General features: G+C 58.2%; 1 protein-coding gene across 6 annotated transcripts in view; it reads right to left on the bottom strand.

Moving 5' to 3' along the window:
• Positions 1-14,877: 14,877 nt before the first annotated feature.
• The window catches only part of ATP9B (ATPase phospholipid transporting 9B (putative)), a 217,057-nt gene continuing 205,216 nt past the window's right edge, over positions 14,878-26,718 (bottom strand). For 5 of the 6 annotated variants that reach the window (XM_030868226.2, XM_030868225.2, XM_030868234.2 and 2 more), the window contains 4 exons: positions 25,787-25,895; positions 18,546-18,603; positions 17,677-17,880; positions 14,878-15,417 (listed from right to left, as the gene is read on the bottom strand). In XM_030868226.2, the coding sequence (XP_030724086.1) occupies positions 15,281-15,417; positions 17,677-17,880; positions 18,546-18,603; positions 25,787-25,895 (508 nt within the window). In that variant the 3' untranslated portion in view covers positions 14,878-15,280. Of the gene's footprint in view, positions 15,418-17,676; positions 17,881-18,545; positions 18,604-20,366; positions 20,684-25,786; positions 25,896-26,718 lie in introns of those variants that run through there. The other variant, XM_060311086.2, reaches the window with a different exon arrangement.

Below are 26,718 nucleotides of genomic sequence, written 5' to 3'. Positions count from 1 at the left end.
ACCGTAGTTTCGTGTTGGCCTTGGAGGGAAGGGACTGGAGTGTTTGTTCGGGCGGTTAAAATGTCTGGTGTATAAAAATAATAAATCTATTGCACGACACCCTATGTGGTTTAAAATAAACCCAAAGCAAAAAACTTGTCTGCCGCGGGGACCGGGAGGCCTGCAGGTCGCGCGGGTGGGCACCCTCAACGACTTCACGCCCGGGACCTGGGGAAAGTGGGGTGCGACATTTGACCCCCATCTGTGTGTTTCGCTGCCCCTTGGGCGCGATATTAAACAGTAAGAAGGTGCCCGGCGGGGGCGATACCCGCGTCACCGCTGCCGGTTATCGGTTCATCGCAGCGGCGTCGACCCGACAGGGCTGAAATCCCTTCTTCCGGCTCAGGTCTCCCCTCGGGTGTCTGGTGGGTGTCAGGACACTTTTCGGGTGCCACTACCTGTGGGTCTGCTCCCACCGCGAGAGCCGGGCCTGGCACGCGCCTTGTGCCCCAGGCAAAGGGGGGGAACCCCGCGTGGACACCGGGGCTGGGGGTGGGGGGAACCCCACGAGGAGGCTGGAGGCCTAAAAGTGGGACCTCGCGAGGATGCTGAGGCTCGGGGGAGTCGCCAGGACACCGAGGCTGGAGGGACCCCGCGAGGACGACGAGGCTGGGGGGACCCCTCAAGGATGCTGGACGCGGGGCGGGGGCGGAGGCGGGGCGGGGGGGGGCCGGGGCGTGCAACAGAGCCGGAAGCCGCCAGGGGGCGCTAGGGTCGGGCCGCCCACGCCCCTCCCTCGCCCCTCCCTTTAAAATGATCTGGCCGCTCTACGTTCTGGTGTCCCCAGACCTGGGTGCCAGGGTTCTGCCAGGAGAGTGTGCGTGGAGAGGTCCCGCCCCACTACCGGGACGGGCCAGGAGGAGGGGGCCGAGTCCTTGCGGGGGGCGAAGGGGGGTGTGGAAAGTTGTATGAAAATAAAGACTGACTCTCACCCCCTCCCCTCCGCCCCTCTCGCGCTTTCACACGCGCGCGGGACCGTCTCCCGGTCCTGGAGCCCGCGGGACCCCCTGGGGCCGGGGGCGCCCCTGGGTTGCAGAGGGGCCGAGCTGGGGGCTGTTGGCCGCCACTGCCCCTCCTCCTCTTCCTCCAATAAATAATTTTCACTCCATCCAGAAAAGCTCTTTTCCTGTCTGCTCTCAACGCGCCCCTTATTCCCCCGCCCGGGTGACGGAATCCCCGTCTGTTTCCCTCTGTTTAATTCCGTTGCCGGGACCACGGTGGCCGCGCGCCAGGGCGCAGGGAGTTCCGGGGGCGGCGGCGCAGCTCGGCGGCCAGCGCGCCCCCGTGTCCGCCTCGGGCCGGTTCTGCGGCCACTGCGGGACCACGGGCCTCCGTCCCCGCGGCCGGGGCCCCCCGCGCTCCCCTTCCGCCTCTCCGGCTCCTCGGGCCTCCTCTCGAAGTGTGTTTATAGCTGCTACTAGGAGAGACGTTACACGGGTTTTATTTTAAGGATGGGTGATGACTAACGAAGTTAAAAGGAGCTTAGGACAGAAAACAAGACTATTTTTAGATTACTGTTGTTTCTGTGGATTATTGGGGCAAATACACCCAAAGAAGCTTACCATTTTCAAAGTCGCTTCGGATGCCAAATCCTCTCTCTTGGCGCACACTTGGGTAATCCATCCACCCTGCCTAATATTTCCTATAGACTCTGCAGTTGCTTGGGCTTTTGTGTTTAAGCACAACTGCTATGGAGACGCCACCCTCAGTGACGTGGGCGGTCCGGGACCTGGTCAGGAGGACCTGGGAAGCCCTGGCCTGGCTGGAGCTGCCCTGAAGGGGATGCTCTGTCCCCCGCCCTGGGAGCCCCGCTGGGGACCGTCTGGCCCACCTGGCCTGGGGCTTTCCAGCCTCCAGGGAGGCAGCTTCCGTGCACACACTGCACTGGCAGGGGCTCCTGGGCAGGTGCTGGGCCACGGCCCACCCTTTCTTCCTGTTCCTCAGTCGCACACCCAGGCGCCACTTCTTGCTGGTGAATCACCTCAAACGTCTGCGGGTTGCACGTGAATGCTTTGTGCTCGCCAGGTCCACGTGGTGAGCCCGGCAGTGGCCAGCTTGACGTTCTCCCATTTGGAAACACCTTGGGCACCTGAATCCTCTATAAGGGGCAGGTGTGCGTTCTTCCTGCAGGCAGCGAGAAGCACACGGACTGAACAGAGGCGCTGGCAGGTGCGCTTGGGGACAGCGGCAGCTAGCCAGAGGGTGGAGACTGGCATGACGTTAAAAATCAGAATTGTGAAGAGGGTATTTACTTCTAAGTAAACTTAGCTGAGGTGGTTTTCAAAAAGCCAGCGGCAGTGCACCTCCAGGTCGTGGCTGAAGTTGAGAAGGACGGGGCTGCACACCTGTGTCAGCCCCTCCGGACGCCCCGCTTCGGTCTGACGTGTCCTTAGAGGTCCATGGATTTAGGGCTTGGAAGTTTACACTGTGCGTTTACTTGTGAAATCGCTCTTTAATCCACCCCTCTTCCCTGGAACGGTGCAGGGGCCTCCTTCGTCTCCCGAGCACGCACTCCAAGCACCACCACCAGGTCTAAAGCCTCAGTCATCAGTCACCTCCCCTGAGCACAGCTCTCAGCGTGGCTCCTGCTGTCCCTCCCCCTCCCCCACCTCCCTGCCACCCACCCTGAGTTTCAGCCTCACCCGCACCAACGCCCAGAGCCCTCCTCCAGTCCACCTGCCCCCCCTCCCCGGGTCCTTATCACCGTCTGAAACATCTTTGCCCACCTCCGTAGCCCCTCGCACTGCCGTCCAGTGTGGTGGCTTTGGACAGCCGAGTCTGCTCTATAGCCTAAAACATCCTCCCTGGAGAACGTCCCACCTGACCTCGAGAGGAATGTGTGTCCCGCTGTGGCGGGGTGGCACGTCCGAAGCACGTCTGTAGGCCTCGTTGCTTCACGGTGTGGCTCAAGCCGTCTGCTTCCTGGTTGGCTTCCGTCTGGCCGTTACGTCCGTTATCGACAGTGGGGTATCGACGCCCCCACCTGTCGCTGTAGGATCATCTATTTCTCCCTTCCTTCCATCAGATTTGCTTCATATATTTTGGAGCTCGGCTGTTAGATGCACATGTTTCTAACTGTTATGTCTTCCTGATGGATTGGCTCTGTTATCATTACGAAACATCCCTCTTTATTTGTAATAACACTTGTTGTGTTAAAGCCTATCTTGTCTGACATCGGTGCAGCCATTCCAGCCCTCCCGCACTTGTTCTTTGCATAGTATACTTTTCCACCCCTTTAGTCCATTCGTGCCTTGAATCTAAAGTGTGCCTCTTACAGCCAGCTGCAAGTTGGATCACCTTGTTTTTCGTCCAGTTTGACAATCTCTGCCTTTTTATTAGCTTGTTAAATTCATCCACACTTAACGTGATCGTTGATATCGTTGGGTTTATGTCTGCCATTTCATTTTTCCTGTTTCTCATGTTTCTCAGGTCTGTTTTTTCCTCTGTTCTCCCTTTATCGCTTTCTTTATGTTAAGTGAATGTTGTCTCATGCAGCATTATGAATTCTTTAATGATTTTTACCGTTTCTAAAGTTATTTCCTTAGTGGTTGTTCTAGGGTTTACCACTTACATTTTAACATCACAATCAGGTTAATTCCAGTGATATCCATAAACATTAATCTCATGTGGGTTTATTCCTTTTTCCCCTGTTTATGGCATTATGTTACTTACACGACCAATAGCAATGCTGCAAACTCAGCGGACTCTGCAAGCGCGCTTCCTTTACCACCTGTAGTCAATTCCTCCAGCCCAGCTCTGCTCCAGCCACTTCCTTGGTACTGTTATTGATGAAAATATTACACATGTATTACATTTCCACTGGTAATAGGCCTGCCATTACATTATATCTATGTAATTTTATACAATTGCTTTTTAAATCAGTTATTAGAACACAGGAGGAAACTATACATTTGCGCTGCCTTATGCAGTGACCTGCTTACCTTAACAGCACTCTGTTTTTCCTCGTGTGGATTCAGTTTCCGTCTGGGGTCGTGTGATTTCAACCTGAAGAACATCCTTTACTTCTCGTAAAAGGTGGATCTGCCAGCAGCCACTTCTCAGTTTTTGTGTACCTGGGAACACTTCATTTCACCCTCGTTTTTGAAAGACAGCTTTGCTGAGTATGGGATCCTTAGTTGACAGTTTCTTTGTTTCCTTTGAGCACTTGGGATGTGTCAGCCTCTGCCTTCCGGCCTGCGGTGTCTCTGCGGAAGGCCAGTCTCATTTGGAGGCAGTCCTACCGGGGGCCCCTTGAAGGGACCGCACTCTCCTCTTGCTGCTCTCAGGATGTTCTCCTCGCTGTGGTTCTCAGCGCCTTCACTGTGATGCAGGTCTCTCCTGGCGTGGAACCACCCTCACAAGCGGGGGCGAGGGCTCTGGGGCTCCCGGCATTCTCAAGGTACAGCCTCCGTTCCACTGCAGGGGTGGGGGCTGCGTGGGAGCAGGTGTCCCTCTTCCCAGCCGCACTCCCCGGGGACTCAGCCCACGGGACCAGGGAGCCCCGCGTTGGTGGCTGCAGCCTCTGGACTGGAGCCCCCTCCTCGCTGAGCTGGGACGCTGGGGGAGTCTCGGTTCAAATACCAAAGACTCTCCTTTTTAAAGCAGTTCCCGTAGATTTTCTTGAATAGATGTTTCTTTTGCCATTTTGTCCTTAGGAGCATTTGCAGAGGCTTTGAATGGTTGTTTTCTTTTAGATGATTTTCTGCGTTTTCACTATGAAGCAGGTCAGCTGAGCTCATGCTTGCAGTGCAGAAGTTGACGTGGCGTCTGCATTGCAGCCCCGCGCGGCACCCAGGGGAGCCGTCATCGAGGCCTTCAGCTCGTGGGCTGTGGTGAGGGTTAAAGGAGGCCCTGCCCGCTTTCCTCGGTGACCGGCCCCCAGCCGCTCAACGAACGTGATGAACATCTCAGAGCCAGAGTGTCCTGGGCCGGATTGCATCTTCCAAGGAGGCGCTGGAGCCCTGACCCCTGGTACCCGTGAGTGGACCGAACGTGGAAACAGGGTCCTTGCAGATGGGATCAGTGAAGAGGAGGTCATTACGTGGCCTGACCCAACGTGGCCGTCATCCTCATGAGAGAGAAGGTGACGGGGCAGCGACACGGGAGTGCCCCTGAGGACGCCAGCACTACCGGCCCCTGGGAGAGGCAGGAGGACCCTGCCCTGGAGCCTAGGAGGGAGCGCGGCCCTGCCGGTGCCCTGACCCTGCACTTCCGGGGCTGTGAGAGAATATTGTTCTGTCAGTTTGAGGCCCCAGTTCGTGGTACTTTGCTCGGCGGCTCCAGGGAACAAACTCAAAGGCTGGGTGGTGTGTGTTTCCTTCCGGGAGCCCGGCTGACGGCCCACTGGGGGCCCTCCTGACCCACTGCCGGGCTGGTGGCCGTGGTGCCACCCCAGGCCCCTCTTCTCCCCACGGTACCCCCGTCAGGCAACTTCGCCCGGGGACCCCTCCGTGTGGGCCGTGGGCTGCCCTGCTCCCCTTGGGACTCAGTTCCTGGGGGCCGTGGGGGGGTGGGCCCCCGGCTCTGAGGCCCCCCCGGTAGCCGTGCCCACTGGGCCCGCGAGGAAGGCACGGCCGCAGGCGGATTCCTGGGCGGTTTGATCACCTGGACCCAGAGGCACCTGAAAGCCCAACTCCGGGTTCCTCACGAGGGGAGGAGACCCCTCCCCTCTCTCGCTGCCTCCGTCTATTCTGCTGTGGGGTTCGGCCTCAGCTAGAACCCCAGGCCACACAGGAGCCGCCGCTGGCACCCGGGCTCTGCCCCTGCCCTGCAAGGCCCGAGAGGGACCGGCAGCTTCGGAGGCGGATGCAGACGGATGGGTGAGGGCGGGGGCTGCGAGCGCCCCACTGAGCAGAGTGAGGGCGGGGGCTGCGAGCGCCCCGCTGAGCAGAGTCCTCGAGCTTCACGTCGGTTCTCTTGGGAAACCTGCCGGAGCTCCCCCTGCCCTGAGCCCCGGGCGGCTGCCTCGCGCCCTCCCTGCCAACCTCAGGCCAGCTGCGGGCTTGGTGAGCCCTGTCCTTTATTTCTGAGAAGTCGGAGGACGTGCGGAAGAGAAGGGCACTCAGCTCCCCTAGTTTGGCCGTCGCGGCGTCTGCTCTGGCCACCGACCTGGCCGGAGGGGACTAGGTTCCACCTCTTGTTTCTGGCGAGTGTCGGGGTCTGCATCTGGGAGCTCACAATGCTTTCCTTTTGTGAAAGAGTAAGAGGAATAATAGTAACAGTTTTCTGGCGGCAAATTTGCTAAATTAGGCAGCAACCCAGGGCGCCGCTTTCACCGCAGCCTTAGGCGGGGAGGCTGCCGAGTCCCTGTCTCTGCTCTGATTGGCTTTCGTTTTACATGCGGCGCAGTTTTCAGGGGTGGGTGCACAGGCCAGCCGCCCCTCCCGGGCCCAGGGCTCCGACCCCGCGGCGAGGTGGAATCTGCCCATGGCTTGGGGCTGCCGGGCTTCCCAAACTATTTTTAAAGTGTCTTTGGTTCAATAAAGCTCTAAACGAGTTCTGCCAGCCCCTTTTTCCATTAATTTCTAAACCGGAGTGAATTTCAAGGGACATTTAATCCACGTGCTTCTGATTCATTTACACTCAGCTCGCTGCGATGCCGTGCTGAGCTGTTTGATTCTGAAGCACAGGCGGCTTTCTACAAGACTGCTTGGCCTTTTTTCCTTCTTGGAAACAGGAAGTGGCATCTTGCCAGCGTGTAAATGGACGCGATCCCTCAGTGACGATGCTGTTTCAAACCCACACCCAAGAGCCTGGGGCTGTCGCAGGGCCCTGGGCTGCTGGGTCCCCAGGCGGGTGCGGGAATGGGGCTGACACCCCCGCACAGCCCTCTGGCTGTCCCCCATTTGGGCCTCAGGTACCCAGACAGCAAGAGAGCCTGTACTGTGCTTGTCTCTTTAAAACTTGTGTCAATACTCATAACAGAAATTTACCATCTTAACCATTTTTAGTGTACAGTTCACTGGCGTCAAGTACCTTCACACTGTCACCAGCATCCGTCTCCAGAGCCTTCTCATCTTCCCAAACTGACACTCGGTCTCCGAGCGCCTCCGCTCCCGCCCTTCCCCACCGTCGCTCTGTCTGACTTCGCCTGCTTAGCCCAGGCCCCTCGTGTAAGTGGAATCACACAGGATTCGTCCTTTCGGGACGGCTTATTTCACTCAGCATCATGTCCTCAAGGTCCAGGCGGGCTGTACCAGGGTGAGAGTTTCCTCCTCTTCGAGGCTGAATCAGATTCTGTCGTGCGCAGGGGCCACGTTGTCCTCCGCGCTCGTCCGTGGACGGGTGTTTGGGTCGTGTCCACCTTTCAGCGGTGGGAGCGGTGCTGGCCTGACCGTGGGTGCGGACTCCCCGAGACCCTGCCTTCGGTCTCTGGGCGACATGCCCAGACGTGGGGTTTCTGGACCCTACGGTGCTCCTGAGTTGGGCTCTTCGAGGGACCAGTGGCCTGTGCTTGGTTTGTACGTGGCATCGCGGTGGCCGCTCTGGACAGGTTCTCAACAACTTCCCTCCGGGGGTCTGCGCTCCGGTGAGACCTCCAGGCTGGTGGCCAGACCTCGGCAGCGCCTGGGGCAGCAGGGAGGGCGGCGGGGGGCCTCCAGGCCAGGCACCTGGGGTGCAGTCAGCTCCAGGCTGGAGGTGCTCCAAAGAAGACACAGCGCCCGTCCCAGTGCAGGTGGAGAACCAAGGCCTCTGGGGCCCAAGGACAAAGGGCGTGGCCACAGCCTCGCGGGCTCTGGGCCTGGGGGAGCAAAGAAATAACCCGGGGGTTCTCTCGTCCCCATCAGGAGTGGCTCTATGGCTGGGCCCCCCTCTGTCTCCCTGTCTCTGTCCCTCCCTCGTCATCGTTGTTGGTTTTTTTTTCAATTTATTTTTTATTTATATTATTTTTATTTTTGGCTGCGTTGGGTCTCTGTTGCTGCGCGTGGGCTTTTCTCTAGTTGTGGCGAGCGGGGGCTACTTTTTGTTGTGGTGCGTGGGCTTCTCATTGCGGTGGCTTCTCTTGTTGCGGAGCACGGGCTCTAGGTGCGCAGGCTCAGTAGTTGTGGCTCACGGGCTCTAGGTGTGCAGGCTTCAGTAGTTGCGGCTCGCAGGCTGTAAAGCACAGGCTCAGCAGTTGTGGCGCACAGGCTCAGCAGTTGTGGCTCACGGGCTTAGTTGCTCCGCGGCATGTGGGATCCTCCCAGACCAGGGCTCGAACCCGTGTCCCCTGTGTTGGCAGGCGGATTCCTAACCACTGCGCCGCCAGGGAAGCCCCCGTCACTGCTCTTTAATGATGAACGTAGCCGTGCTCTCGGCTGTGGTCCTCACAGGGTGTCCTCCTGATCTGGTCACGCTGGGCACCAGGCTGCCGGGTGGGCTGGGCCTTGGTTGCCCTACTGGGCAGTGTGACGGGGCCCTTGATGGCCCCTGTGTCCCGGGCGAGGGCTCTGCAGCCGAGTGGCTCACCCACCAGCCTGGGGGATACGGTTGCTGAAATGGCTACAGGTTCCCACCAGGCTCACCAGCTGGGTGTCCACCCGCCGTCCACCTTCCCCAGTTTCCTCCTGAGGACCCACGTGGGTGCCCCGAGCTGGAGGCTCCGGAAGCAGGGTCCCTGGGCCGAGGGCAGCACGTCCTGCAGACCGCTAGGGCCACGTGCTGGGGTGGGAGGGTGGGGAGCCCCCAGGGAGGGTTAGCAACGCTGGCCACGCCTGGCATCCCTCACATCCTGGTGGCCTGTCACCCTGCGAGCACTGCGTCTGGATCCAACCAGCCTGAGCCTGGCCCCGGGTCCCGGCAGCGGGCAGCCGTTGCGCCCGTCACCTTCCGCGCCCCCCGTGGGCTCCACCCCCGGGCCCACCCCTCCAGCCTGCACCGGGAGACCCGGCTCGGCCGCCAGCTGCCCGAACCCCGACCCGCACGGCACACGGAGCTCGGCTTGCCTGGGTCACCTGCCTCCTTCTTGCTGCCATTTCAGCTTCTTCTCATTTTGTCACAAATTGGGGGGATGGTCGGGGGCAGAGAGAACTCCTGAGGGGCGGGGTGGCATCAGTCCGAATGTTGTAGCGATTTCAGGGGGGCGGGATCCACAGCCCTGCATGTGTGCCCACGTGGGGTGGCAGGCGGTGGGCAGGAGGGTCCCCGGCACCCCCAGGACGCCCTGCTGCTAGGAGGTGGCCCCCCTCAGGTCGCGGGGGGAGCTCCTCACCCCTGCCGAGGGGCTCCCGCCACAGGCTTCACGCCCAGAGGCGGCGGGGGGTGGGACGGCCAGCTGGGGACCTCACAGCCCCGCCGTCGGCACGGGCTCCAGGCGGCCGGGCAGTGGGACCTCAGGGCTGGGCCGAGGACACAGGGTGGCCAGGGAGTGGGAGGTTCGCCCCGGAGCCCCCCAGGCTCCCAGGGTCCTCGGCACCGGGGCGGTGGCGCCTGAACCAAGGGGCCCATCCAGTCTGCTGGGCATGCGCGCCTCACATCCTGCCAAGTGGGGCCTGGAAGTGGGAGCGCTGAGCTCGAGCTGGTGGCCGCGCGGGACGCACCCACCACCTGTGGGCCATCACCTCCGTCAGGAAGCTGGCGGCTCTTCCCGAGTGGCCTCGGCACCGTGACAGTGACGCAGCCTCACGACCTTCGGGGACTGAAAACCACAGATCCTTAGAGAGAAACAGGAGCTGCTCCGAGGACATCAGTGAGACGTGTGGCTGGAGGGTGACGACGGTGTCCCTCCTCCAGGACCTCCTCGGGACCTGCCGCAGGGCAGGTGCTCAGGCCGGGCCCGGGGCGGGCAGGTAAATGCGACATTTGCTGGTTCCTCTGTTCTGTGGTTTCGGATGAGCGTGGAACTTACCAGCTGGAGCGGGGGCCTCACCCAGGCTCATGGGCCAGGAGGCTGCACGCCGAGCTGGGAGACGTCGCCCCATTCGGGCTGTGGGTCTGGGGGCGCAGCGGCCTTCCTCTCCTGTTTGAGGAAAACAGTAAGAAGGATAGCACCCCTTGTCCTGGGGCGAGACCCAAAGTCGTCGTCACGGCAACAGGCTCCAGACGCCCAGAGGACCCCCGCTCCCCTCGGAGCGACAGTCAGGGCCACTCAGGACGGGAGGACGTCGGGACTGAGGGGACGTCCCACAGTGCAGCTCACCTGTGTGTGGACGGTACCCCCTGCAGTTGTGCCCAGAAGCCCCCAGCTTTACAGAAACCCCCGGCGGCTCCCGGGAGCCAACAGGTTAAAGGCCGAGGCTCCACTCAGCCACGCAGGCGTCTGACTTTTCTCAAGATCCAGCTCCTCGGGGTCGGGTGGCAGGGCTGGGTGCCCGGCACAGTGTGGCCGCGAGGGCGCAGCCCGCACCTTGGCACCTGATTCCATCACAGACTAAAACCGTCTCTGTGCCTGGCTGGCGATTTCTCTGCACCTTCGGGTCAGGAAGAGACTGGACCCCTTGAATGATATCAAGTCACTCCGAGTCAACACTGCTGAGGTGTCCCGCACCCGCTGCAGGTCACCCGGGATCGCAGGACTTGGGAGGAGTCTTTGCAGATGGGCCCGGTCACGATGAGGCTGTCCCGGAGCGAGGCCCCACCCACTGGGCGGCGTCGTCAGAGAACCCGGGGCTTTGGACACAGACACGCGGGGGGTGGCGGGGCTGAGGGCGCGGGCACAGGTCGGCGGAGCGCCGCGGCCACAGCCAGGAGCGCAGCAGGCCAGGCGGGGAGAGGCAGGCGGGGCCCCTGAGCCTGGGAGGGAGGGCGGCCCTGGACACCGTCTCACGCCGACTCCCGGCCTCCAGAACCGAGGGGGTGAACCTCCGTCCTTCCACCTGGCTGGCGGTGCTTTGTCTGGGGGCCCCTTCCCAGGACGTTGGGGGTCGCGGCTGGGACGACGGCCCCTCGGGCTCTGCTGAGGGCATCGTGTCGAGTGAACACGGAAGGGGCTCTGCTGGGCTGCGGGGGGCGAGGGGGCCCGTCCGCGCCCGGGAACCGGGAGCCCCTCCCGCAGGGCCCTGTGTAGTGGTAGCCTGGCGTCCCCCGCGCCGCTCCCCTGCCGGTTCTGGCCTTTTCTTCATCCTTTGCACAGGTCGTGTCTGATCGTCGGCCCAGAGGGTCCAAAGTTCTGCCCAGGCCTCAGCCCGGCGCCTTCTGGCCGCGAATCCGGCTCTGCCTCCGGAACTGACTGGCCACCCCGCCAGGTGGACAGACATGGAGCTCCAGGCGGCCCGAGGAGGGGCCCAGATGGATGACCGATGCGGGCGCCGGCTGCCACGTGTCCCGGGGCGGCCCGCGGTGGGCGGAGCCTCCTGCGACCCTGGGGGCCCGGTAGCAGCCACGTCACGCCCGTCCCCCGGGGCTCAGAGCCGTCCACGGTGTCCCTCCCGCCCCCGCGCGGCCGGCAGAGGGGACGGGAGAGGCAGGCGGGGGCCGTCCACGTCCACAAGTGCCCTCAAGGCGCCCCTGCCGCGCGCTAGGCCTGGCGTCTGCGGCCTCCCGGCCTCCCTGAGCCGTGAGGGCCCCGGGACCCCGAAAGCGGCGCGGGGACGGGCTGCGGCTGCAGCTGCGGAGCCCAGGCGGCCAGTTCCGGGAAGAGCCTTGGAAAAGGGCACCGGGGCTGGAGTGGGGCTGTTCTCTGGTTTTAAAAATTGGGAAAATCCTGCAGCTCAGGGAGGACTGTCTTCAGACCTCGGTCCTCCTGGGCCCCGCGGTTCCGCTCAGCCGTCGTCTCCGAGGCCCAAGGCCCCAGAGCCTTCCGGGCCCACCGGGAGCCCCCCTCCACTGGGACGGGGGCAGGAGCCGCGGGGCCGCTGGCGGGGTCTTCCCGGGAGGACGGAGGGAGGTGCCGCCTGGGCTTTACTATGAGGAGGTACCCCGGGCCCCACGCAGGCAGAGTGGACGCCGCGCGGACACAAACGCCCGGGTGAAGGCAGGTTCTTCAAGGCGACGAACCCCGGCCCCTCAGGGAATCACACTTTCTGGGCTCGGCTGTTCCAGCCCGAGGAGACGCCCGGAGCCTAAGAGCCCAGGCATCAGCCTGGACCCTGCGGACCGTGGGCGGCATTTCTTAGCTTCCAGCGCCGCCTGCTGGAATCTCCCGGAATTACAGCTGCTCCCCAGGGTGCGGTGGCCGAGGCGTTTCCTGTTTATCGGAGCCCAGCCAGGCGGCCGGAGCTCGGCTGAGCAGGGCCCGCTGGGCCCCAAAGTGCCCGGCGACTGCGGGATCGCAGGGGAGCAGCCACCGCACCCCCTTCCTGAGGACACAAACCGATACGACCTGCCCGCCGTGCCCCGGGCCCGTCCCAGCCCTGCCCAGAAGCTCGGGGCGCGGGCTCCCCGCCCAGCTCCCCACGGCTGGGAGAGAGGGCCACGAGGAAGCTTCCCGACCGGAGGGCTCAGACCAGGATTTACTGGGAAGTCGGGGAGCCCAGCACGGTCCTCCTCGCATGGACAGCCAGCTTCCCGAGTCTAAATCATTCCAAGATAAAGAGCTTTCAGGAGAGAACATGCAGGAAGGTCCCGTCCAGGTGTGGACCCGCCCAGCAGCGCCCCAGGGTCCCGCCTGTTTGGGGGACACAGGATTGTTTCCTGAGCGAGGGGCTGGGCTGTGTTGAGGGGCTTGGGGCTGCTGGCCTGACTGTGGGGACCTGGCCGGGGGACCAAGTGGCAGTGAAGGACCCTCCCCCTTCCCGAGGCCGAGGCGTGTCTGGGATCGAGGACACGCCAGGCCCGTCCTCTGGCCACGGTGTCCCCAGGCGGCCCGCGTGCAGGAAGCGGGGGTGTGGTCGCGGTGGCTGCAGGGGAACACAGCCTGACCCTGTGCCCGAGAGCCCCGGAGTCCCCGCCCAGCCCTTACCTGCACGGGGTGGGGATGCTGCCATGGGCCAGGTGGGGAATCCCTTAAACCTCCCCAAGCCTCAGTCTCCGCATCCCTCATTGTCTGTCCGGCGCTGTCCTGGGATGGGTCAAGGCCGGGGGCGCCAGGGCACTGAGTCACCGGGGCAGTGACCTCCCCCCCCAAGGCGTGGCCTGGTAGGCCGAGTGGACAGACCGAGGCCGCGTCCAGGGGGATGATGCTGGGTTCGAGCGGGTGACCCCTTCCCAGGGCCCGGGCTGGGCCTCTCGCGCGTTCTGGGGTACTCAGAGCCTGAGGGGGTGGAGGGGCCCCAGCTCTGTTCGAGGTCCTGCCCTTGGGCCATCTGGGGTTCTGGTGGGACGGGGTGACAAGACAGCAAGCCCTGACCCAGTCCCTGGTCCGCAGAGCACAGGGGCCTTTCCAGGGCCTCTTGGTGGAGCGAGGGAGGGGGCCCAGCAGGAGGGCTCCCAGGGACCCCCGGACAGGACGTGGGGACACGCCTGCACCCACGTGGCTCAGGGGACGGGCTTGAGGTGCAGGGAGCTCCGGCCACCCTCCCACGGGGCGGGGGGTGCACTCCTTGGTGGGGGGGTCCCTGAGCCCTCCCACAGCAGGAGGCCCAGCAGGGCCCGGGCAGGCGACGCAGGCCGTCCCAGCTGGAAGGAGCAGAGGCCACTTCCGCAGCCCACACCCCCGTCCCCCGGGGCGCCACCGGGCGAGTTCACAGGCTCGGCGGACACAGTGCAGCCCTGACTCAGAGACACTGATGACGGTCACGAGTCTGGAATAGGACGGGGCCACCTCCAGGGGCTGCGGAAGAGCCGTTCACCCCCCACCCACCCCCTCATCCATCCACTCGCCCCTCCACTCGTCATCCACCTGCCCACCCTTCCTCCACTTGTCCATCTGACCCCCCCCATCCGTCTACGTCACACAGTAATGGGGGCCAGTGGCGTCTAGGCTCTTGGGGACACGGTGGTGGAGACTGGGACCTCCTCACACCCACCGTGCCCTCCCTCCGTCACCAGCGGTCCCCACACGCAGGTACAAACTACAGACCGGACCTGGGCTCTCAGGGAGAACGCCCGCCCGCCCGCCGCTGCGTCAGCTTCACATCCTCTGAAGGGCGCACCTACCGGACTGCAAACAGCCCCTGCCTCCTGGTCGCCTGCGTCCTGTCACCCCTTCCCTCACGGCCGGCCGCGGCCGTGCTCACTCTGCACGAGGGCCTTCCAGCCCCTTCCACCCCCAGGCGCCCCCTCCTGGCCCCTCCAAGGCAGGGAGCCCATCCACCTGCCCCCGTCAGGCCTCGTAGGTGAGCGCCCAACCCCTGGTGAGACGTCCAGGATTTCTCAGGGCACGTGGCTGGCACAGCCCATGAGCCCGCCTCGCCTGTCCCCTTTCAGCCCCTCCGGCCTCCCCCAGGTCCCCCTTGGGTCCTGAGCACAAGCTCCTCCCTTGGCCCCAGATCCCTGCAAACCCGCAGCTCTGCGAGGAGCTGAAACAGCGACGCCCAGTGGGCAGGGGAGGACCGGCCACCTGGGAGGTGCTGGTGGGACAGTCTGAGCAGCTCTGGGCATCACCCCTCCTCCTCTGGGACCCAGCCCTGGGGGCCTCGGGCACACCGAGGGTCCCGGCACACCGCTCAGACCCCGGGCAGCTCCCAGCGGTGGAGCCGCTGCCCGCCCAGAAGTGCCCCTTGAACAAAAGAACTCGGTTGTTCAGGGAAGCGTTTTTCCAGCCCAGCATCAGTGAGGCGCTGCGCCCACAGCCGGGGGGGCCCAGGCGGCCGGAGCCAGGCGCTAACGAGGTGTGCAGTTGTGTGATTTCACAAATGTCGAAAGGATGGGAACTCAGAAACGGGCTTGACTAACAGCAGAGCCTCGGGACGTACCTGAGTTGCTGCCGTGGACTTACGGGCAAATGCCCCGCCCTGCGCCACGTGGCTGCCGTGGGCGCCGCCGGGACCAGCGTGGCCCGCGGGAGGGGCAGGCGGGGAGGGAGCGGCACAGACACGGGCCTTTACAGCATCGAGACTTTATTCTGGTTAAGCGGGGAGGCTTTCCGTATTGTAACATCAAAGAAAGAATTTGAATGTTAGGAAACTGCAGAACGTTAAGCGGCCTTTCATTTCAGTTCTCAGAACAGCAGACAAAGATGGACGCTTTACAGGAGCAGTGAAATCGTTAGGCCGCATTTTCAACATAAAGTCAAGCTGGTTCGACATGGAAATTAAACTTGGAGAAACAATAAAAAGGGAAGGAAAGGAAATCCGGCCGCGGCACGACTGTCTGCGGAGCCCCACCCTGGCCCCCTCCCGGGCCCTTCCTGCCTCACGCCCTCTCTCGGCAGCCGCCGCCGCGCACCCTGCATCACGGAAACGGGCCCGAAGGTGCTGGAACCTTCCGTGGCAGGTGCGTGGCCCTAGGAGGAGAGCTTGGAGTAGCTGGGAGGGGACAGCTTCCGCTTCAAGTACTTCAGGACGTAGAGAGGAAGACAGCTGACCACCGTGATCGCGGACACTTTCCACACGAAGGTCACGGTCATGATGAAAGGAACATCTGTGGGAGAGAAATCCGGGAACGGGTGTCAGAGGCGCCCAGGGGCGGGGCTCGTGGAGCCTCGGGGTCTGGGTTACAGCGCTGCTTTCCCTGCACACCACGGGCAGGGGCTCCTCCAACAGGAGGCGCAAAGCCCCAGCTGCGCAGGGCCGGTGCTGCACGGCCCGCGGGCTCGGTCCAGAGGCAGCCTGGGGCCGGCTCAGACCGTCCGGGCTCATCTTCGTCGTCCTGAGGACAGGCGACCCTGGGCGTCGGGGCCTTGAGGCCGCTGGCAGAGCTGTCCCCGTGAGCCCACCTCCCGTGCCCCTCGGTCCTGCCACCACAGGGTGGTGTCCCCAGGGTTAACGGCTGTTCTAATCCTTGCGGGTGAAGAGCCGTGTGAGAACCCGACGGGCGGCCGATCCTAGGACAGCCATCCCTGGAGGCTGTCGTCGGAAGTGGGACGAAGCAGCCTGGTAGGCTCATGGCCGCTGAGGCCCAGAAAAGGGCAGGGAAACCCCGGGTCTGCATGCAGGGCACACAGGGTCCCAGGCTGTGTTTAAGCACATTGTAGAAAACCCGGGAAGCGTTTTCCAGGGGTCCAATCACTAAAAATTCACGGCAAAATGTTGCGGGGACGACGCACGGTCGCCCGACGGACACGGGTGCTCATCGGCAGACGCAGGACACCCAGCACCGTCCCCTCTTATGAGCCGCAGAACCCCGACGGGGCCCAGGGCCTCCCGCGCTGTTGCCAGGTGGGAGGAGCCCACAGCAAACGCCACGAAGAGGGGAGGCGGGGCTCTTTATCAGTCGAGCCTCTGGAGTGACGGCGTTCTGCTAAGTTTCTGCAGTCTTGAAGGATGCGGTAGCGTCAACGACCGGAGAAGGCTGCACGGAGACACCCTGCCTGTGTCTGCTTCACACAGGGCCCCGGGCGGCCCTGCTGCTGGTGTCCCAGCTGTAGCTTCTGTTTTGTGCTCTGTGCACACAGGCTGGGAGAAGGAGCTGCGGGCCCAGGAAACGCCCGAGAAGAAGCCAACACCGCTCCGTCCAAGAGTGTCAACTCGCGTTCACACAGGAAAGCAAACATCCATTCTCAAAACAAAGTAACCAAGATATTGTAATTTGAAAATAACCACTTCTTATGTGCCATGGCTATTTTTTTGGTGAATGTTTCTTTTAATGCAAAAACACGAATCTGTAATAGTTTTCCTATGTACGTACTCACCACTGAGTAGATACTTGGATGTGAATTCACCCAACTTCTGCTTTTATGATGGAATTCTTTTTACTTCTCTACCATCTATAATACGTTAAAGTTATGGAAGGGGCACACAATTCATAAACTCCCGCTGTTGAAACTTGCCTAAACATTCATTTTGTAATTTATAGCTCTGCTGTGAAGGATGGAGATATTTTCACAATACGTGAAAAGTGATGTTACCATCACTTTTCACCAAAAATAACTTTGTGGTCCGTTGCTCTCCTCCACTTCACAGAAATATGAGGCTCTCATCTTTCATCCCAGTGAAGTCTGCTCGTCCCAAGTCGCTGGTGTTAGGAACAGGAAGTAGATGCCGACTTGTGACTTCAAGGGTCAGGGCTCTGCCTTAGATGAGTTTTCCGACGGTGGCGAGTGAAGAGCTGGGTTTGATGAGGCGCGTCAGGTGAGGCGAGATCAGAGCGCCGGCCGTGGACGGGAAGCGGGAGTCTTGGAGAGGGACTGGGGACGGCCGTGCGAACGCACCCAGAGCGGCTCAACCCTCCCCCAGGGCCACGTTGGGTGACCCCCCCCCCCAGACCCGCCCTCCCTCCCACTCCAGCCAGCGCTCACACCCAGCAAGCAGCCCCCCTCCTCAGGGCCCTGCTGGTAACGGGGGCGGGCGAGAAGGGGGCAGGGGCGCAGCGACCCGGGCCACGTGCCGCCTGCAGGTTCTGACGCCGCTCGGGACCAAGGCAGCTGGGCCCCATGGCTCCGGGGAAGGAGGGCGGGCGGCGCCAGGCCCCATCCTGGAAGCCCTCTTCCCTGCGGCCTCAGCGGCCTCCGTCAGGAAAAGGGACAAACAATACAGCTCTTGTGGGGAGAACTCGGCACGACTTCACGTATTGTTGCAAGGGGTTTAATCTTTCCACAGAAATAAGCTCTGTGTTGTGAAGCTGTCTGATGTGGGTTTTATTACGATCTGCAATCTAAGATAACGTATTAGAAGCAACAAAGAAAACGTTTAAAAACCAGTAAGAGACAGCTATTCAGAAAAGAAGTCTAAAGCAACTTACCAAAATATTGATTTAGAAAAGCGAGCGAGGCCACGTAGCAGCCAAGGCTGAGCAGCTCGGCGACCGCCATCAGCCAGTGCCACGTCCGGACGGTCAGGGCCACCATCAGAAGCTCCGTGAGGACGAGGGCCGTGAAGGAGATGGCCACCACGTGCACAAACTCGGACTCGAAAAGCACCAGGGCCCCAAACATGAGGATGCCGCCTGCAAAACAGCCGGGGTGCGCGGTGTGGCTTTGGACACGACGACCCTCCTACTCGGGTCGGCCGCTCCGTTACTGTATGAGGGGCGAGAGCCGCTGACACTGACAGACACGGGCTGTGCACACCCGCACCCAGTGATCCGTGTAAACTCTGGACCGGGGACAAAGTGAGACGTGGATTCTGGCAGTGTGGGGGGGAGCCGTGCCTGCGCGCCGGTTAGCAGCTGCGCGCTGGCTGCCGCCTTCCGGGGCTGCCTGCTAGCCACTCCCACAGGCTCCCGTTTGTCTGGGACACCAAGCGGGGGCAGCTGGTGACTGCGGACTTCCTAATTCATATTTCTCGAAGTCCGGCTATCATGCCAAGAAAGAAAGCCATTGCGGGGTGTAGGCAGCGTGGTAAGTGCTGATTAAATTTTTCTGGATTGTCTTTTATTTAAAAACAGGTCAGTTTTTAGGTGACCTGCACCAGTAAAAACGCCAACCCCCGCTGTGTTGTGAAGAGGCCTGCGGGACCAGCTGCTGGGGTATCGATTCACAAGATAAACTGAAAGCAATATTCAACTGCTGATGAAATGTTAAGCTTTTGGAACTTAACTGGGAGGTGAAAACAATATTGCCCATAGAAAACAAAAAAGCTTCAGTGCAGGAGAAGGCGGGTCCGTCTTACCTTGGTAAATACTGATTAAAACCCAGACGAGGAAGGTCTTACAGGATAAGGATCTTCCCTAGGGTAGACAGTGGGGCAGTTTAGTTAACAGAGCAGAACACACGTTTTTAAGTAGCTGTGTGCGGGTGACTTGTCAAGACCCCAGGCCCCCAGCCCAACCCACGTACCGATCCAGCCACCGTCCTCCTCCCGCGCACCCGGGCCGCCCGCCCCGCTCAGCTTATGGTAACGGGGTGAGCGGGCTCCTGTTTGACCTCTGGTGACCTTAAGCCACGGCTCTCCATTCCCGGGCTTCCTAGTGACCCAGGAGTCGACGTGTATAAAACAAACATTGAGACGCACTATTCTGCATAGTAAAAACAATTTCCCTTTATTTCTTCTTTACTTCTTGGGAACAAATCTTCCTATATCCACTTCTTAGTTTCCTTAGGTGACAAAGGACGGTCTATCACACCTGAAGTCAGAATTTAGGCCCTGAGGTCCTTTCTGGAAAAGATGCCATATCAACAAGCCCAGCACAAACAAGGGTTTCTGGCACAGCAACCTTCACCTTGAACACTCAGCCTGCGTCTGTCCGACCACACTCCCGAAGACGCTTCTATCCGAGAAGGAGGGGGGGCCACAAGTCACCGCCCAGCCCATTCCCGCCAAGGGCTGGCCGAGGCAGCGCCGTCCCCGAGGCCTGTGATGAGGGTGTCGGGACGAAGCCCGGCGAGGCCGCGGCGCGGGACTCCAGACCCTCACGCTCGTCCCCCGCGTCTCCCGCCCGCCGGCACAGCCCACAGACGTCGTTTCCGTTTATGGATGGAGAAGCACCGCAGCTGGAGACTTCCCGAAGGCCGCGCTGCAGCCAGGCCTGACGGAGGAGACCAAGGCTCTGCTGGGGTGCGGGGCATCCCCGCCAGGAGGAGGCGGCACGTGATGCTAAACGGCACGAGGGAAGAACAAACCGTACATAGGACGGGGGCAGGCGCCAGCACAAGGACACCCAGAGGCTGAATCCCGTCCACCCGGCGTCCACGGACACCTCTGAAAGAGACGGTTGCAGCAGCTTGGTCCCGAGGGGCCACCTGAGAACGTCCTGGCTGAGCCCGAGGCCTCACTGCGTTTGAGTGGAGAGCAACCTTCCAATATGTCATCATTTGTTAAAAGGCAATTTTTTTTTTTTTTTTTTTTGTGGTACGCGGGCCTCTCACCATTGTGGCCTCTTCCGCTGCGGAGCACAGGCTCCGGACGCGCAGGCTCAGCGGCCACGGCTCATGGGCCCAGCTGCTCCGCGGCATGTGGGATCGTGCTGGACTGGGGCACGAACCCGCGTCCCCTGCATCGGCAGGCGGACTCCCAACCACTGCGCCACCAGGGAAGCCCCAAGCAATATTGCTTTTTAAAGGAAGAAAACAGCCACGCTCAGGGACAGACCCTGGCATGCGTGCACACAGGTCCTCCTTCCTGCCTCTGTCTGTACCTGCACCAGCCCCCTTCCTGCCTCTGTACCTGCAGCAGACAGGCCGCCGCCGACCCGCCGAGTGCAGGGGCCCTGCGACGCCGCGTCCCGTGGCGGGAGCCCTGTCTCCGGCGGCGGCATGTCCGTCTCCAGCCCCCTCCGCAGGCACTCATGGACGCCCTCCCCGAGGCTTCTTAGGGCAGCAACCCCCGCTGTGGTTCTGTGGCTCATGTGTCCTGCGGTTGGAGCCCTTTGTCCCAGTCTACGTGCCAGCTCCTGGGTGGACGGTTCTGTGCTGGCAGAGGTCCAGTCTGCACCCACCACAGTGCGACAGAAGAGCCCCTAACCCCAATGCTGCCGCGCTGCCCCCTCCCAGTCATGCCCGCCCTCCCCAGACCAGCCGCCGCCCGCCTGTGTCCCTAGAGCTGCATTTCCCAGAGCGGCAATCACTGGGGCCACACTCACCTTGGAGCCTGGCTGCTTCTGTGCAGCCAAATGCATCTGAGAGTCGTCTGCGTTGCTGAACGGACGGGTTTTCTCCCGTCACGGACACGATCCCACTGTGCGGCTGCACCCTCACGGGGGAAAGGGCAGCCGGTCGTTTCAGTTTTTGGTAATCACGACAAAGCCACCATCAACTTTTCTGCACGTGATTTTGTGTGAACGTACCTCTTCATTTCTCTTGAGTAAACACCTAGGAGTAGGATTGCTGAGTCACGTGATGAGTGTATGTTTACCTTTACGGGAAACCGCCAAGCTGTCTTCCAGGGCAGCTGCACCAGCCTGCATTCCCACCAGCACGGCTGAGCACCCCCGCCAGCATTTGCTGGTGTCGGTTTTGCATTTTTGCCATTCTAACAGACTGCGGTGGCATCTGATTTTAATTTGCAATTCCCCAATGAAAAATGACGTTGAGGGTTTTTTCATAGAAGTGATTAGTTGCCGTCTGTACATCATCATCTTTGGTGTGGTGTCAATTCAGGTCTTTTGCCCATTTAAAAACTTGGGTTGTTTTCTTTTTGAGTTTTGAGAGCTCTTTATATATTCTGGATACAAGTCCTTTATCAAAAGTGTAATTTGCAAATATTTTCTACCAGTCTGTGGTTTGTTTTCCATTTTCTTAACAGTGTCATTCACAGAAAAAAAGTCTGTAATTATGATAAAGTCCAATTCATCCATTTTTTCCTTTATGACCTCATATCTAAAAGCTCTTTGCCTAACGCAAGGTCACGCACATTTCCTTCTGTACTTTCTCCTAGAAGGTCTATAGTTTTACATTTTACATTTAGGTCTATGACCCACTGTGAGGGAATTTCTGTGTAAGACCTGAGGTGTGGACCGAGGGTGACCAGCTCTCCTGACACCGTCTGTTGAGAAGACGACCGTCCTCCACTGGATTTCCCTTCACATTGGTCAAAGACCGGCTGACATGTGTGGCTGTAGTTCTGGGCTCTCTGTTCTACCCCACTAACCTGTGTGTCTATCCTTTACCAGTGATAAAAACCAGGTACTGGGAGTCTTCCAACTTTGTTCTTCTTTTTCAAATTTGTTTTGGTAATTCTAGCTCCTCTGCTGTTCCATATAAACTTTAGAATCAGTCGTCAATATTCAACAACACTGATACTTCCAATCCACGAACATTCATTTATTCCTTTCTAGGATTCTTTCAGCCAGTTTACAATTTTCAGCATGGAGACCCTGCACATATTTTGTTAGTTATACCAAAGTATTTCACTTTTTTATGCTGTTATAAACAGTGTTTAAAATTGTTTTCAGATCTCAATTGTTCATTGCTACTATACAGAATTAGAAATAATTAAAAATATTTTTTCCTTGTATCCTGCAACCTTACTAAACTTACTAGTCTAGGAGGGTTTTTTTGTGGATTATTTGGGATTTTCTACATAGACAATTCTGGCAACTGCAAACAGATATTTTTATTTCTTCCTTTTTAATTTCTATACCCTGAATGTCCTTTCCTTATCACTATTGTTTTTAAAATTATACAAGGATACAAATACACATTTCAAAAGCTAAAACCATTTTCAGACTATTCAACAGAAAATGAAAATAGTGACGTAGTCCTAATAGTTCAACGTCTAATGGTTTCAAGGGCTTTTAGGAATGACTGTACATCACCTACTTGTATCTTGACAGTCAGTACAACTATAACTCAGGTGTCTCTGTAGTGAGTAGTTTAATTTATCACGAATACGACACTGTGACTTGGTAACTGAACTCACAGCTACAAGACCGAACTATTTCAGGAACACACAGGCTGGCTCAGCTGACCACGCGTCACCTAAGTCCTGACCCCAGGGCTCAGGCTCAGGTGGTTTTTCGTAAGAGGCCACAGAGCATTCAGGACAAATAGTCATCTGTAGGGTTAGGAGAGGGATGAGTACATGTTTCCCCGCTAACTGGCAGCACCAGAAAACCAGAAGTGACTGCACTCACCATGAGTAAAGCTTAATAGCTCAAAGCAGAACGTGACCCAAACATCGTTACAAATACATCCTTTTCTGTAAGGAACGAGAACTATGTGGTTTTAGGAAGAGGAAGGAAATGTTGCCTCTTTGTTTAACTGATTCATTCCCTCCCTCGTTCATTCACCAATTACGGAACAGACACTGTGTCCAGGTTTAGGCCCTGGAGACACAGCAGAGAACAAATGTTTACATCCAGGATCTTGTTAGAAGGTTAATTTTATTTAGGCTCGTTAGAGCCTAATCTCGTTAGAACCCTAAGTCAGATTGGTGATGCTTGGAGCATTTATACTCTTAGCATAAAAAGACTGGCTATGGGGCTTCCCTGGTGGCGCAGTGGTTGAGAGTCCGCCTGCCGATGCAGGGGACACGGGTTCGTGCCCCGGTCTGGGAGGATCCCACATGCCGCGGAGCGGCTGGGCCCGTGAGCCGTGGCCGCTGAGCCTGCGCGTCCGGAGCCTGTGCTCCGCAACGGGAGAGGCCACGACAGTGAGAGGCCCGCGTACCACAAAAAAACAAACAAACAAACAAAAAAAAGACTGGCTGTGAAATAAGTATAAAACCAGGATATTTGATTTCGAAGTAGAGTTCTTTCCTTTGTGTTTTACAAGGGATGTGCACGCTGCTTCCCTTGATTACCTCTGTGGTATTTAATGAATTTACTGTGACCTGAGATTTCTGCTCAGAACTTACAAGATAAATCGTCTGTTGGACAGTAACTTACATTCCAGCCCGTGGCTTGTTTTCTGCTACTGTCCAACCATCATTTAATTTACCCCGAATTCATGTTTTCTTTTCCCGACTGAAGGCTTGTGGAGACCAGGAGCAGAGCCTTCTAGGTCTTTACAAGTGCCCGGCACGGGACCCTCAACCGTGCCACCCACAGGGATGGACTCGGACAGACTGCCTGTCCCCCGCGGGTGCAAAGTGCTGGGCTCAGAATGTCTCTCTAGCTTCAATAGGAAAAATACTCGCTTCTTAGCAAGTTAACTGGCTGAGTGCCTCAGGCCTACTTTATTTTCAAAGCATTTCGAGCGTATGCAATTTTTAAAGAAATATATACTTTAAAGGCAAAAAGTACAGATTCCGGATCTTGAAGAAAAGGAGTCTAGAGAAAATAAGTGACTGAACTCTTGTCAAAAAGATTAGGAATGCGGTCCTGACTCTAGGATATTGAAATATTCTAACTGTTGGTCACCCTAACAAGAATGGAAAGCCAGCACCCTTAACAAGACCCAACTTACTTGGAATTGGACGTGGTTTCCTAACATCCCCTCAAGTTCAAATGTATCAGCTAATGGTGTGGATTCACCACCTCGCGGCTACAGTCAGAGGGGAGCTGGGACTCAGCGCCGGACACCTGTGACCCCGGGAGCCTGCTTTTATCACTAGAGTAACGTGGCAACCCACAAAGAAGGTTCTGGTGGGCAACAGTGAAAGCGGCGGGTCCCCTCGCTGGTGGGGACACTGAAGTCCTGCGAGGAAGTCCTCCCACCTTGACGGACTGGCAGCATCACCTGGCCTCACCTGCAGTGACCTTAACCCTGAGCATCCACCGAGCCCCTCCACTGATGTTCATAAGAAGCCGGTTCCCCCTCGTATCTGTGAGGCGGCGTTTAGGGAAACATTTCTGGAGCCACTGGAAATAAGGAAACACACAATCTACTAAAATTATAATTATTCGCAACAGCCTCCTGTAGTTTGTGGATCTTTGAGCCTCTTCTGATTCACTGAATGATGATGGTTTCACCATCTTAGGATATGAAACCAGAAAGTTTTTCTTCTACTTGTAATATTCACAATGATATTTTTATCATGATAATAATGCTTTATATATGTCTCACATCTATATCTTATTATCAAATAAAATATATTATAAAATATAATGTTTGCTATTTTATTTTATACTATACTGTTGAGCTAGCTTTATTTTTGCCCTGATTATAGAAGTAATACGGGCATTTTCTATTTTTTTCAATGGATTGAAAAAGTCTTAATCTCAGATTTCCCTGATGGCGCAGTGGTCAAGCATCCACCTGCCAAGGCAGGGGATACAGGTTCAATCCTGGTCTGGGAAGATCCCACATGCCGCAGAGCAACTAAGCCCGTGCACCACAACTACTGAGCCTGCGCTCCAGAGCCCAAAAGCCACAACTACTGAGCCCACGTGCCACAACTGCTGAGCCCACGTGCCACAACTACTGAAGCCCACGCGCCTAGAGCCCGCGCTCCACAACAAGAGAAGCCACCGCAATGAGAAGCCCACGTGCAGCAATGAAGAGGAGCTCCCACTCGCTGCAACTAGAGAAAGCCCGTGCGCAGCAACGAAGACCCAACGCAGCCAAAATAAATAAAATAAAATAAAATTAAAAAAACTCTTAATCTCATCAAATTCTGACAATAACAGCATCAAATCCAAAGATTTACGTGACTCGCCCACCACCACTGGGCCTGGTTAGAGGCTAGCTGGCGAGCCTGCCTGTCAATGCCTGATCTGACTCGTCCCCGTTACAACAGACGGCTACAGCTTTAAAAGTCAGTCGGTAACTGCAGGTTATCCACTGTAAACCTAAATTTAATTGGGGGTCCGTGGACTTTGTTCTCAGTGTCGGAAGGTTCTTTTTTTTAAAATTAAATTAAATTATTTTTTATACAGCAGGTTCTTACTAGTTATCTATTTTATACATATTAGTGTATATACGTCAGCGTTGGAAGGTTCTGAGGTCACCAGGGTTTGTGTGTGGGGAGCTGGGCATGTCTTCCACCCAGTGGAGCATGTTTTCTATGCTACAGAGATATGTTTTCATAAAAAAACACGATAAATTTAAAACTTCTTTCAGGAATGTTTAACTGTCCCAGAGCAGTTCTGGGCTGCGTGAATGAAGCCTGCGCAGCTCGGGGAAGTGGACTTCTACCTCAGTAGCGTCACCGTGACAACAGCACGCGGGTCTCAGGGACGGAAACATACTGCAGATCCCTTTCAGACAAAATTCTGAAGCCCATGGCCGGAGATGTGGGCGTTCAGAGGGGCTCCGGCCAGGCTCCAGGCCCCTACCGGCTCGAACGCCGGGCCGCTCCAGGTGGGCCGGGAGCCGGCCCCACCCACTGCGCAGTGCTGACCGGGAGCCCCCGCTCAAAGCACCCTTCACCCAGAAAGAGGGAGCCCTCAGCCACGGTTCTAAGTCCACAGAAGCCCCACGAACGGTTATGAGCACGCTTCGCAATTACAACTCGACGCGTGACATCAGAGCCGCACTGCCAACATTCGCGCAAACGCAGTTTTCCCCTTTGATGCCTAACTGAGGCCGCACCTTGGTGAGGTCTTTGTACAGCTCTGGGTACAGCATTGCCATCTCGGGCTTCACGTCTTGGTCCAGCACCAGGGAGAAGACAGGGAACATGGTGTAGACCGTCGCATACCTGGAGGAGAGCAGGGAGGTTACACGGGGGACTCGGCACCACCAGGAGCACACCTCTGAACCAGAGGCCAAAGGTCAAACCCTAAGCAGAAAAAAACAAGTTGGCAACCAAGCACGACTTGTTCTAAAACTGAATACTTACCCACAGTACAGGAGCAAGGTCTACAAGTCACAAATGCGGACAGGCAGCAGGATCCTTTTTTAATTAAAGCTTTTATTTTGAGATCACGGCAGAGGTGAGCACAGTTACCAGAAGTAACACAGAGACCACGCGGACCTTCAACCAGCTTTCCCCAGAGGCAGCATCTCCAAAACTGCAGCCAATCTCCAGCAGGACGCCGACACTGACATGGTCCAGACGCAGCACCCAAGCCCACCAGGGACCCCTGAAGCCTGCTTCTCTCCCAGCCCCTCTGAACCCCTGGCAACTGTCCTCCATCTTATAACTTTTGTCACTTCAAGGTGACACACACGCACCACACAGCAGGTGAGCCTGGGGCTCGGCTTCTCGTTCAGCCCCAGTCCCTGGAGGGTCACCCAGGTGTGGCCACACGACAGGCCGTCCTTTGGTGGCTGAGGAGCGTTCGTGGTTGTGGACAGAGCAGCTCTGCAGCCCGGGCATTCTCTGAAGTGCATCTGGGTCGTTCCCAGGGTCCGGTTATTACAAATAAAGCTGCTATAAACATCCACTGCCCAGGTTTTTTGTAAAAGTAAGTTGCACTTATTTGAGACACGGGTGCCACCTGGGATCCTATGTCCACAAGTTCAGGCACTGGGCCATAGGGCGGCTGCATGTTTAGTTTTATAAGAGGCTGCCAAGCCGC

Source organism: Globicephala melas, chromosome 13, assembly GCF_963455315.2.
Source record: "Globicephala melas chromosome 13, mGloMel1.2, whole genome shotgun sequence".
Classification (NCBI taxonomy): domain Eukaryota; kingdom Metazoa; phylum Chordata; class Mammalia; order Artiodactyla; family Delphinidae; genus Globicephala; species Globicephala melas.
Note: the sequence above shows the minus strand (reverse complement) of the source record. Positions and strands in the feature narration are given on the sequence as shown.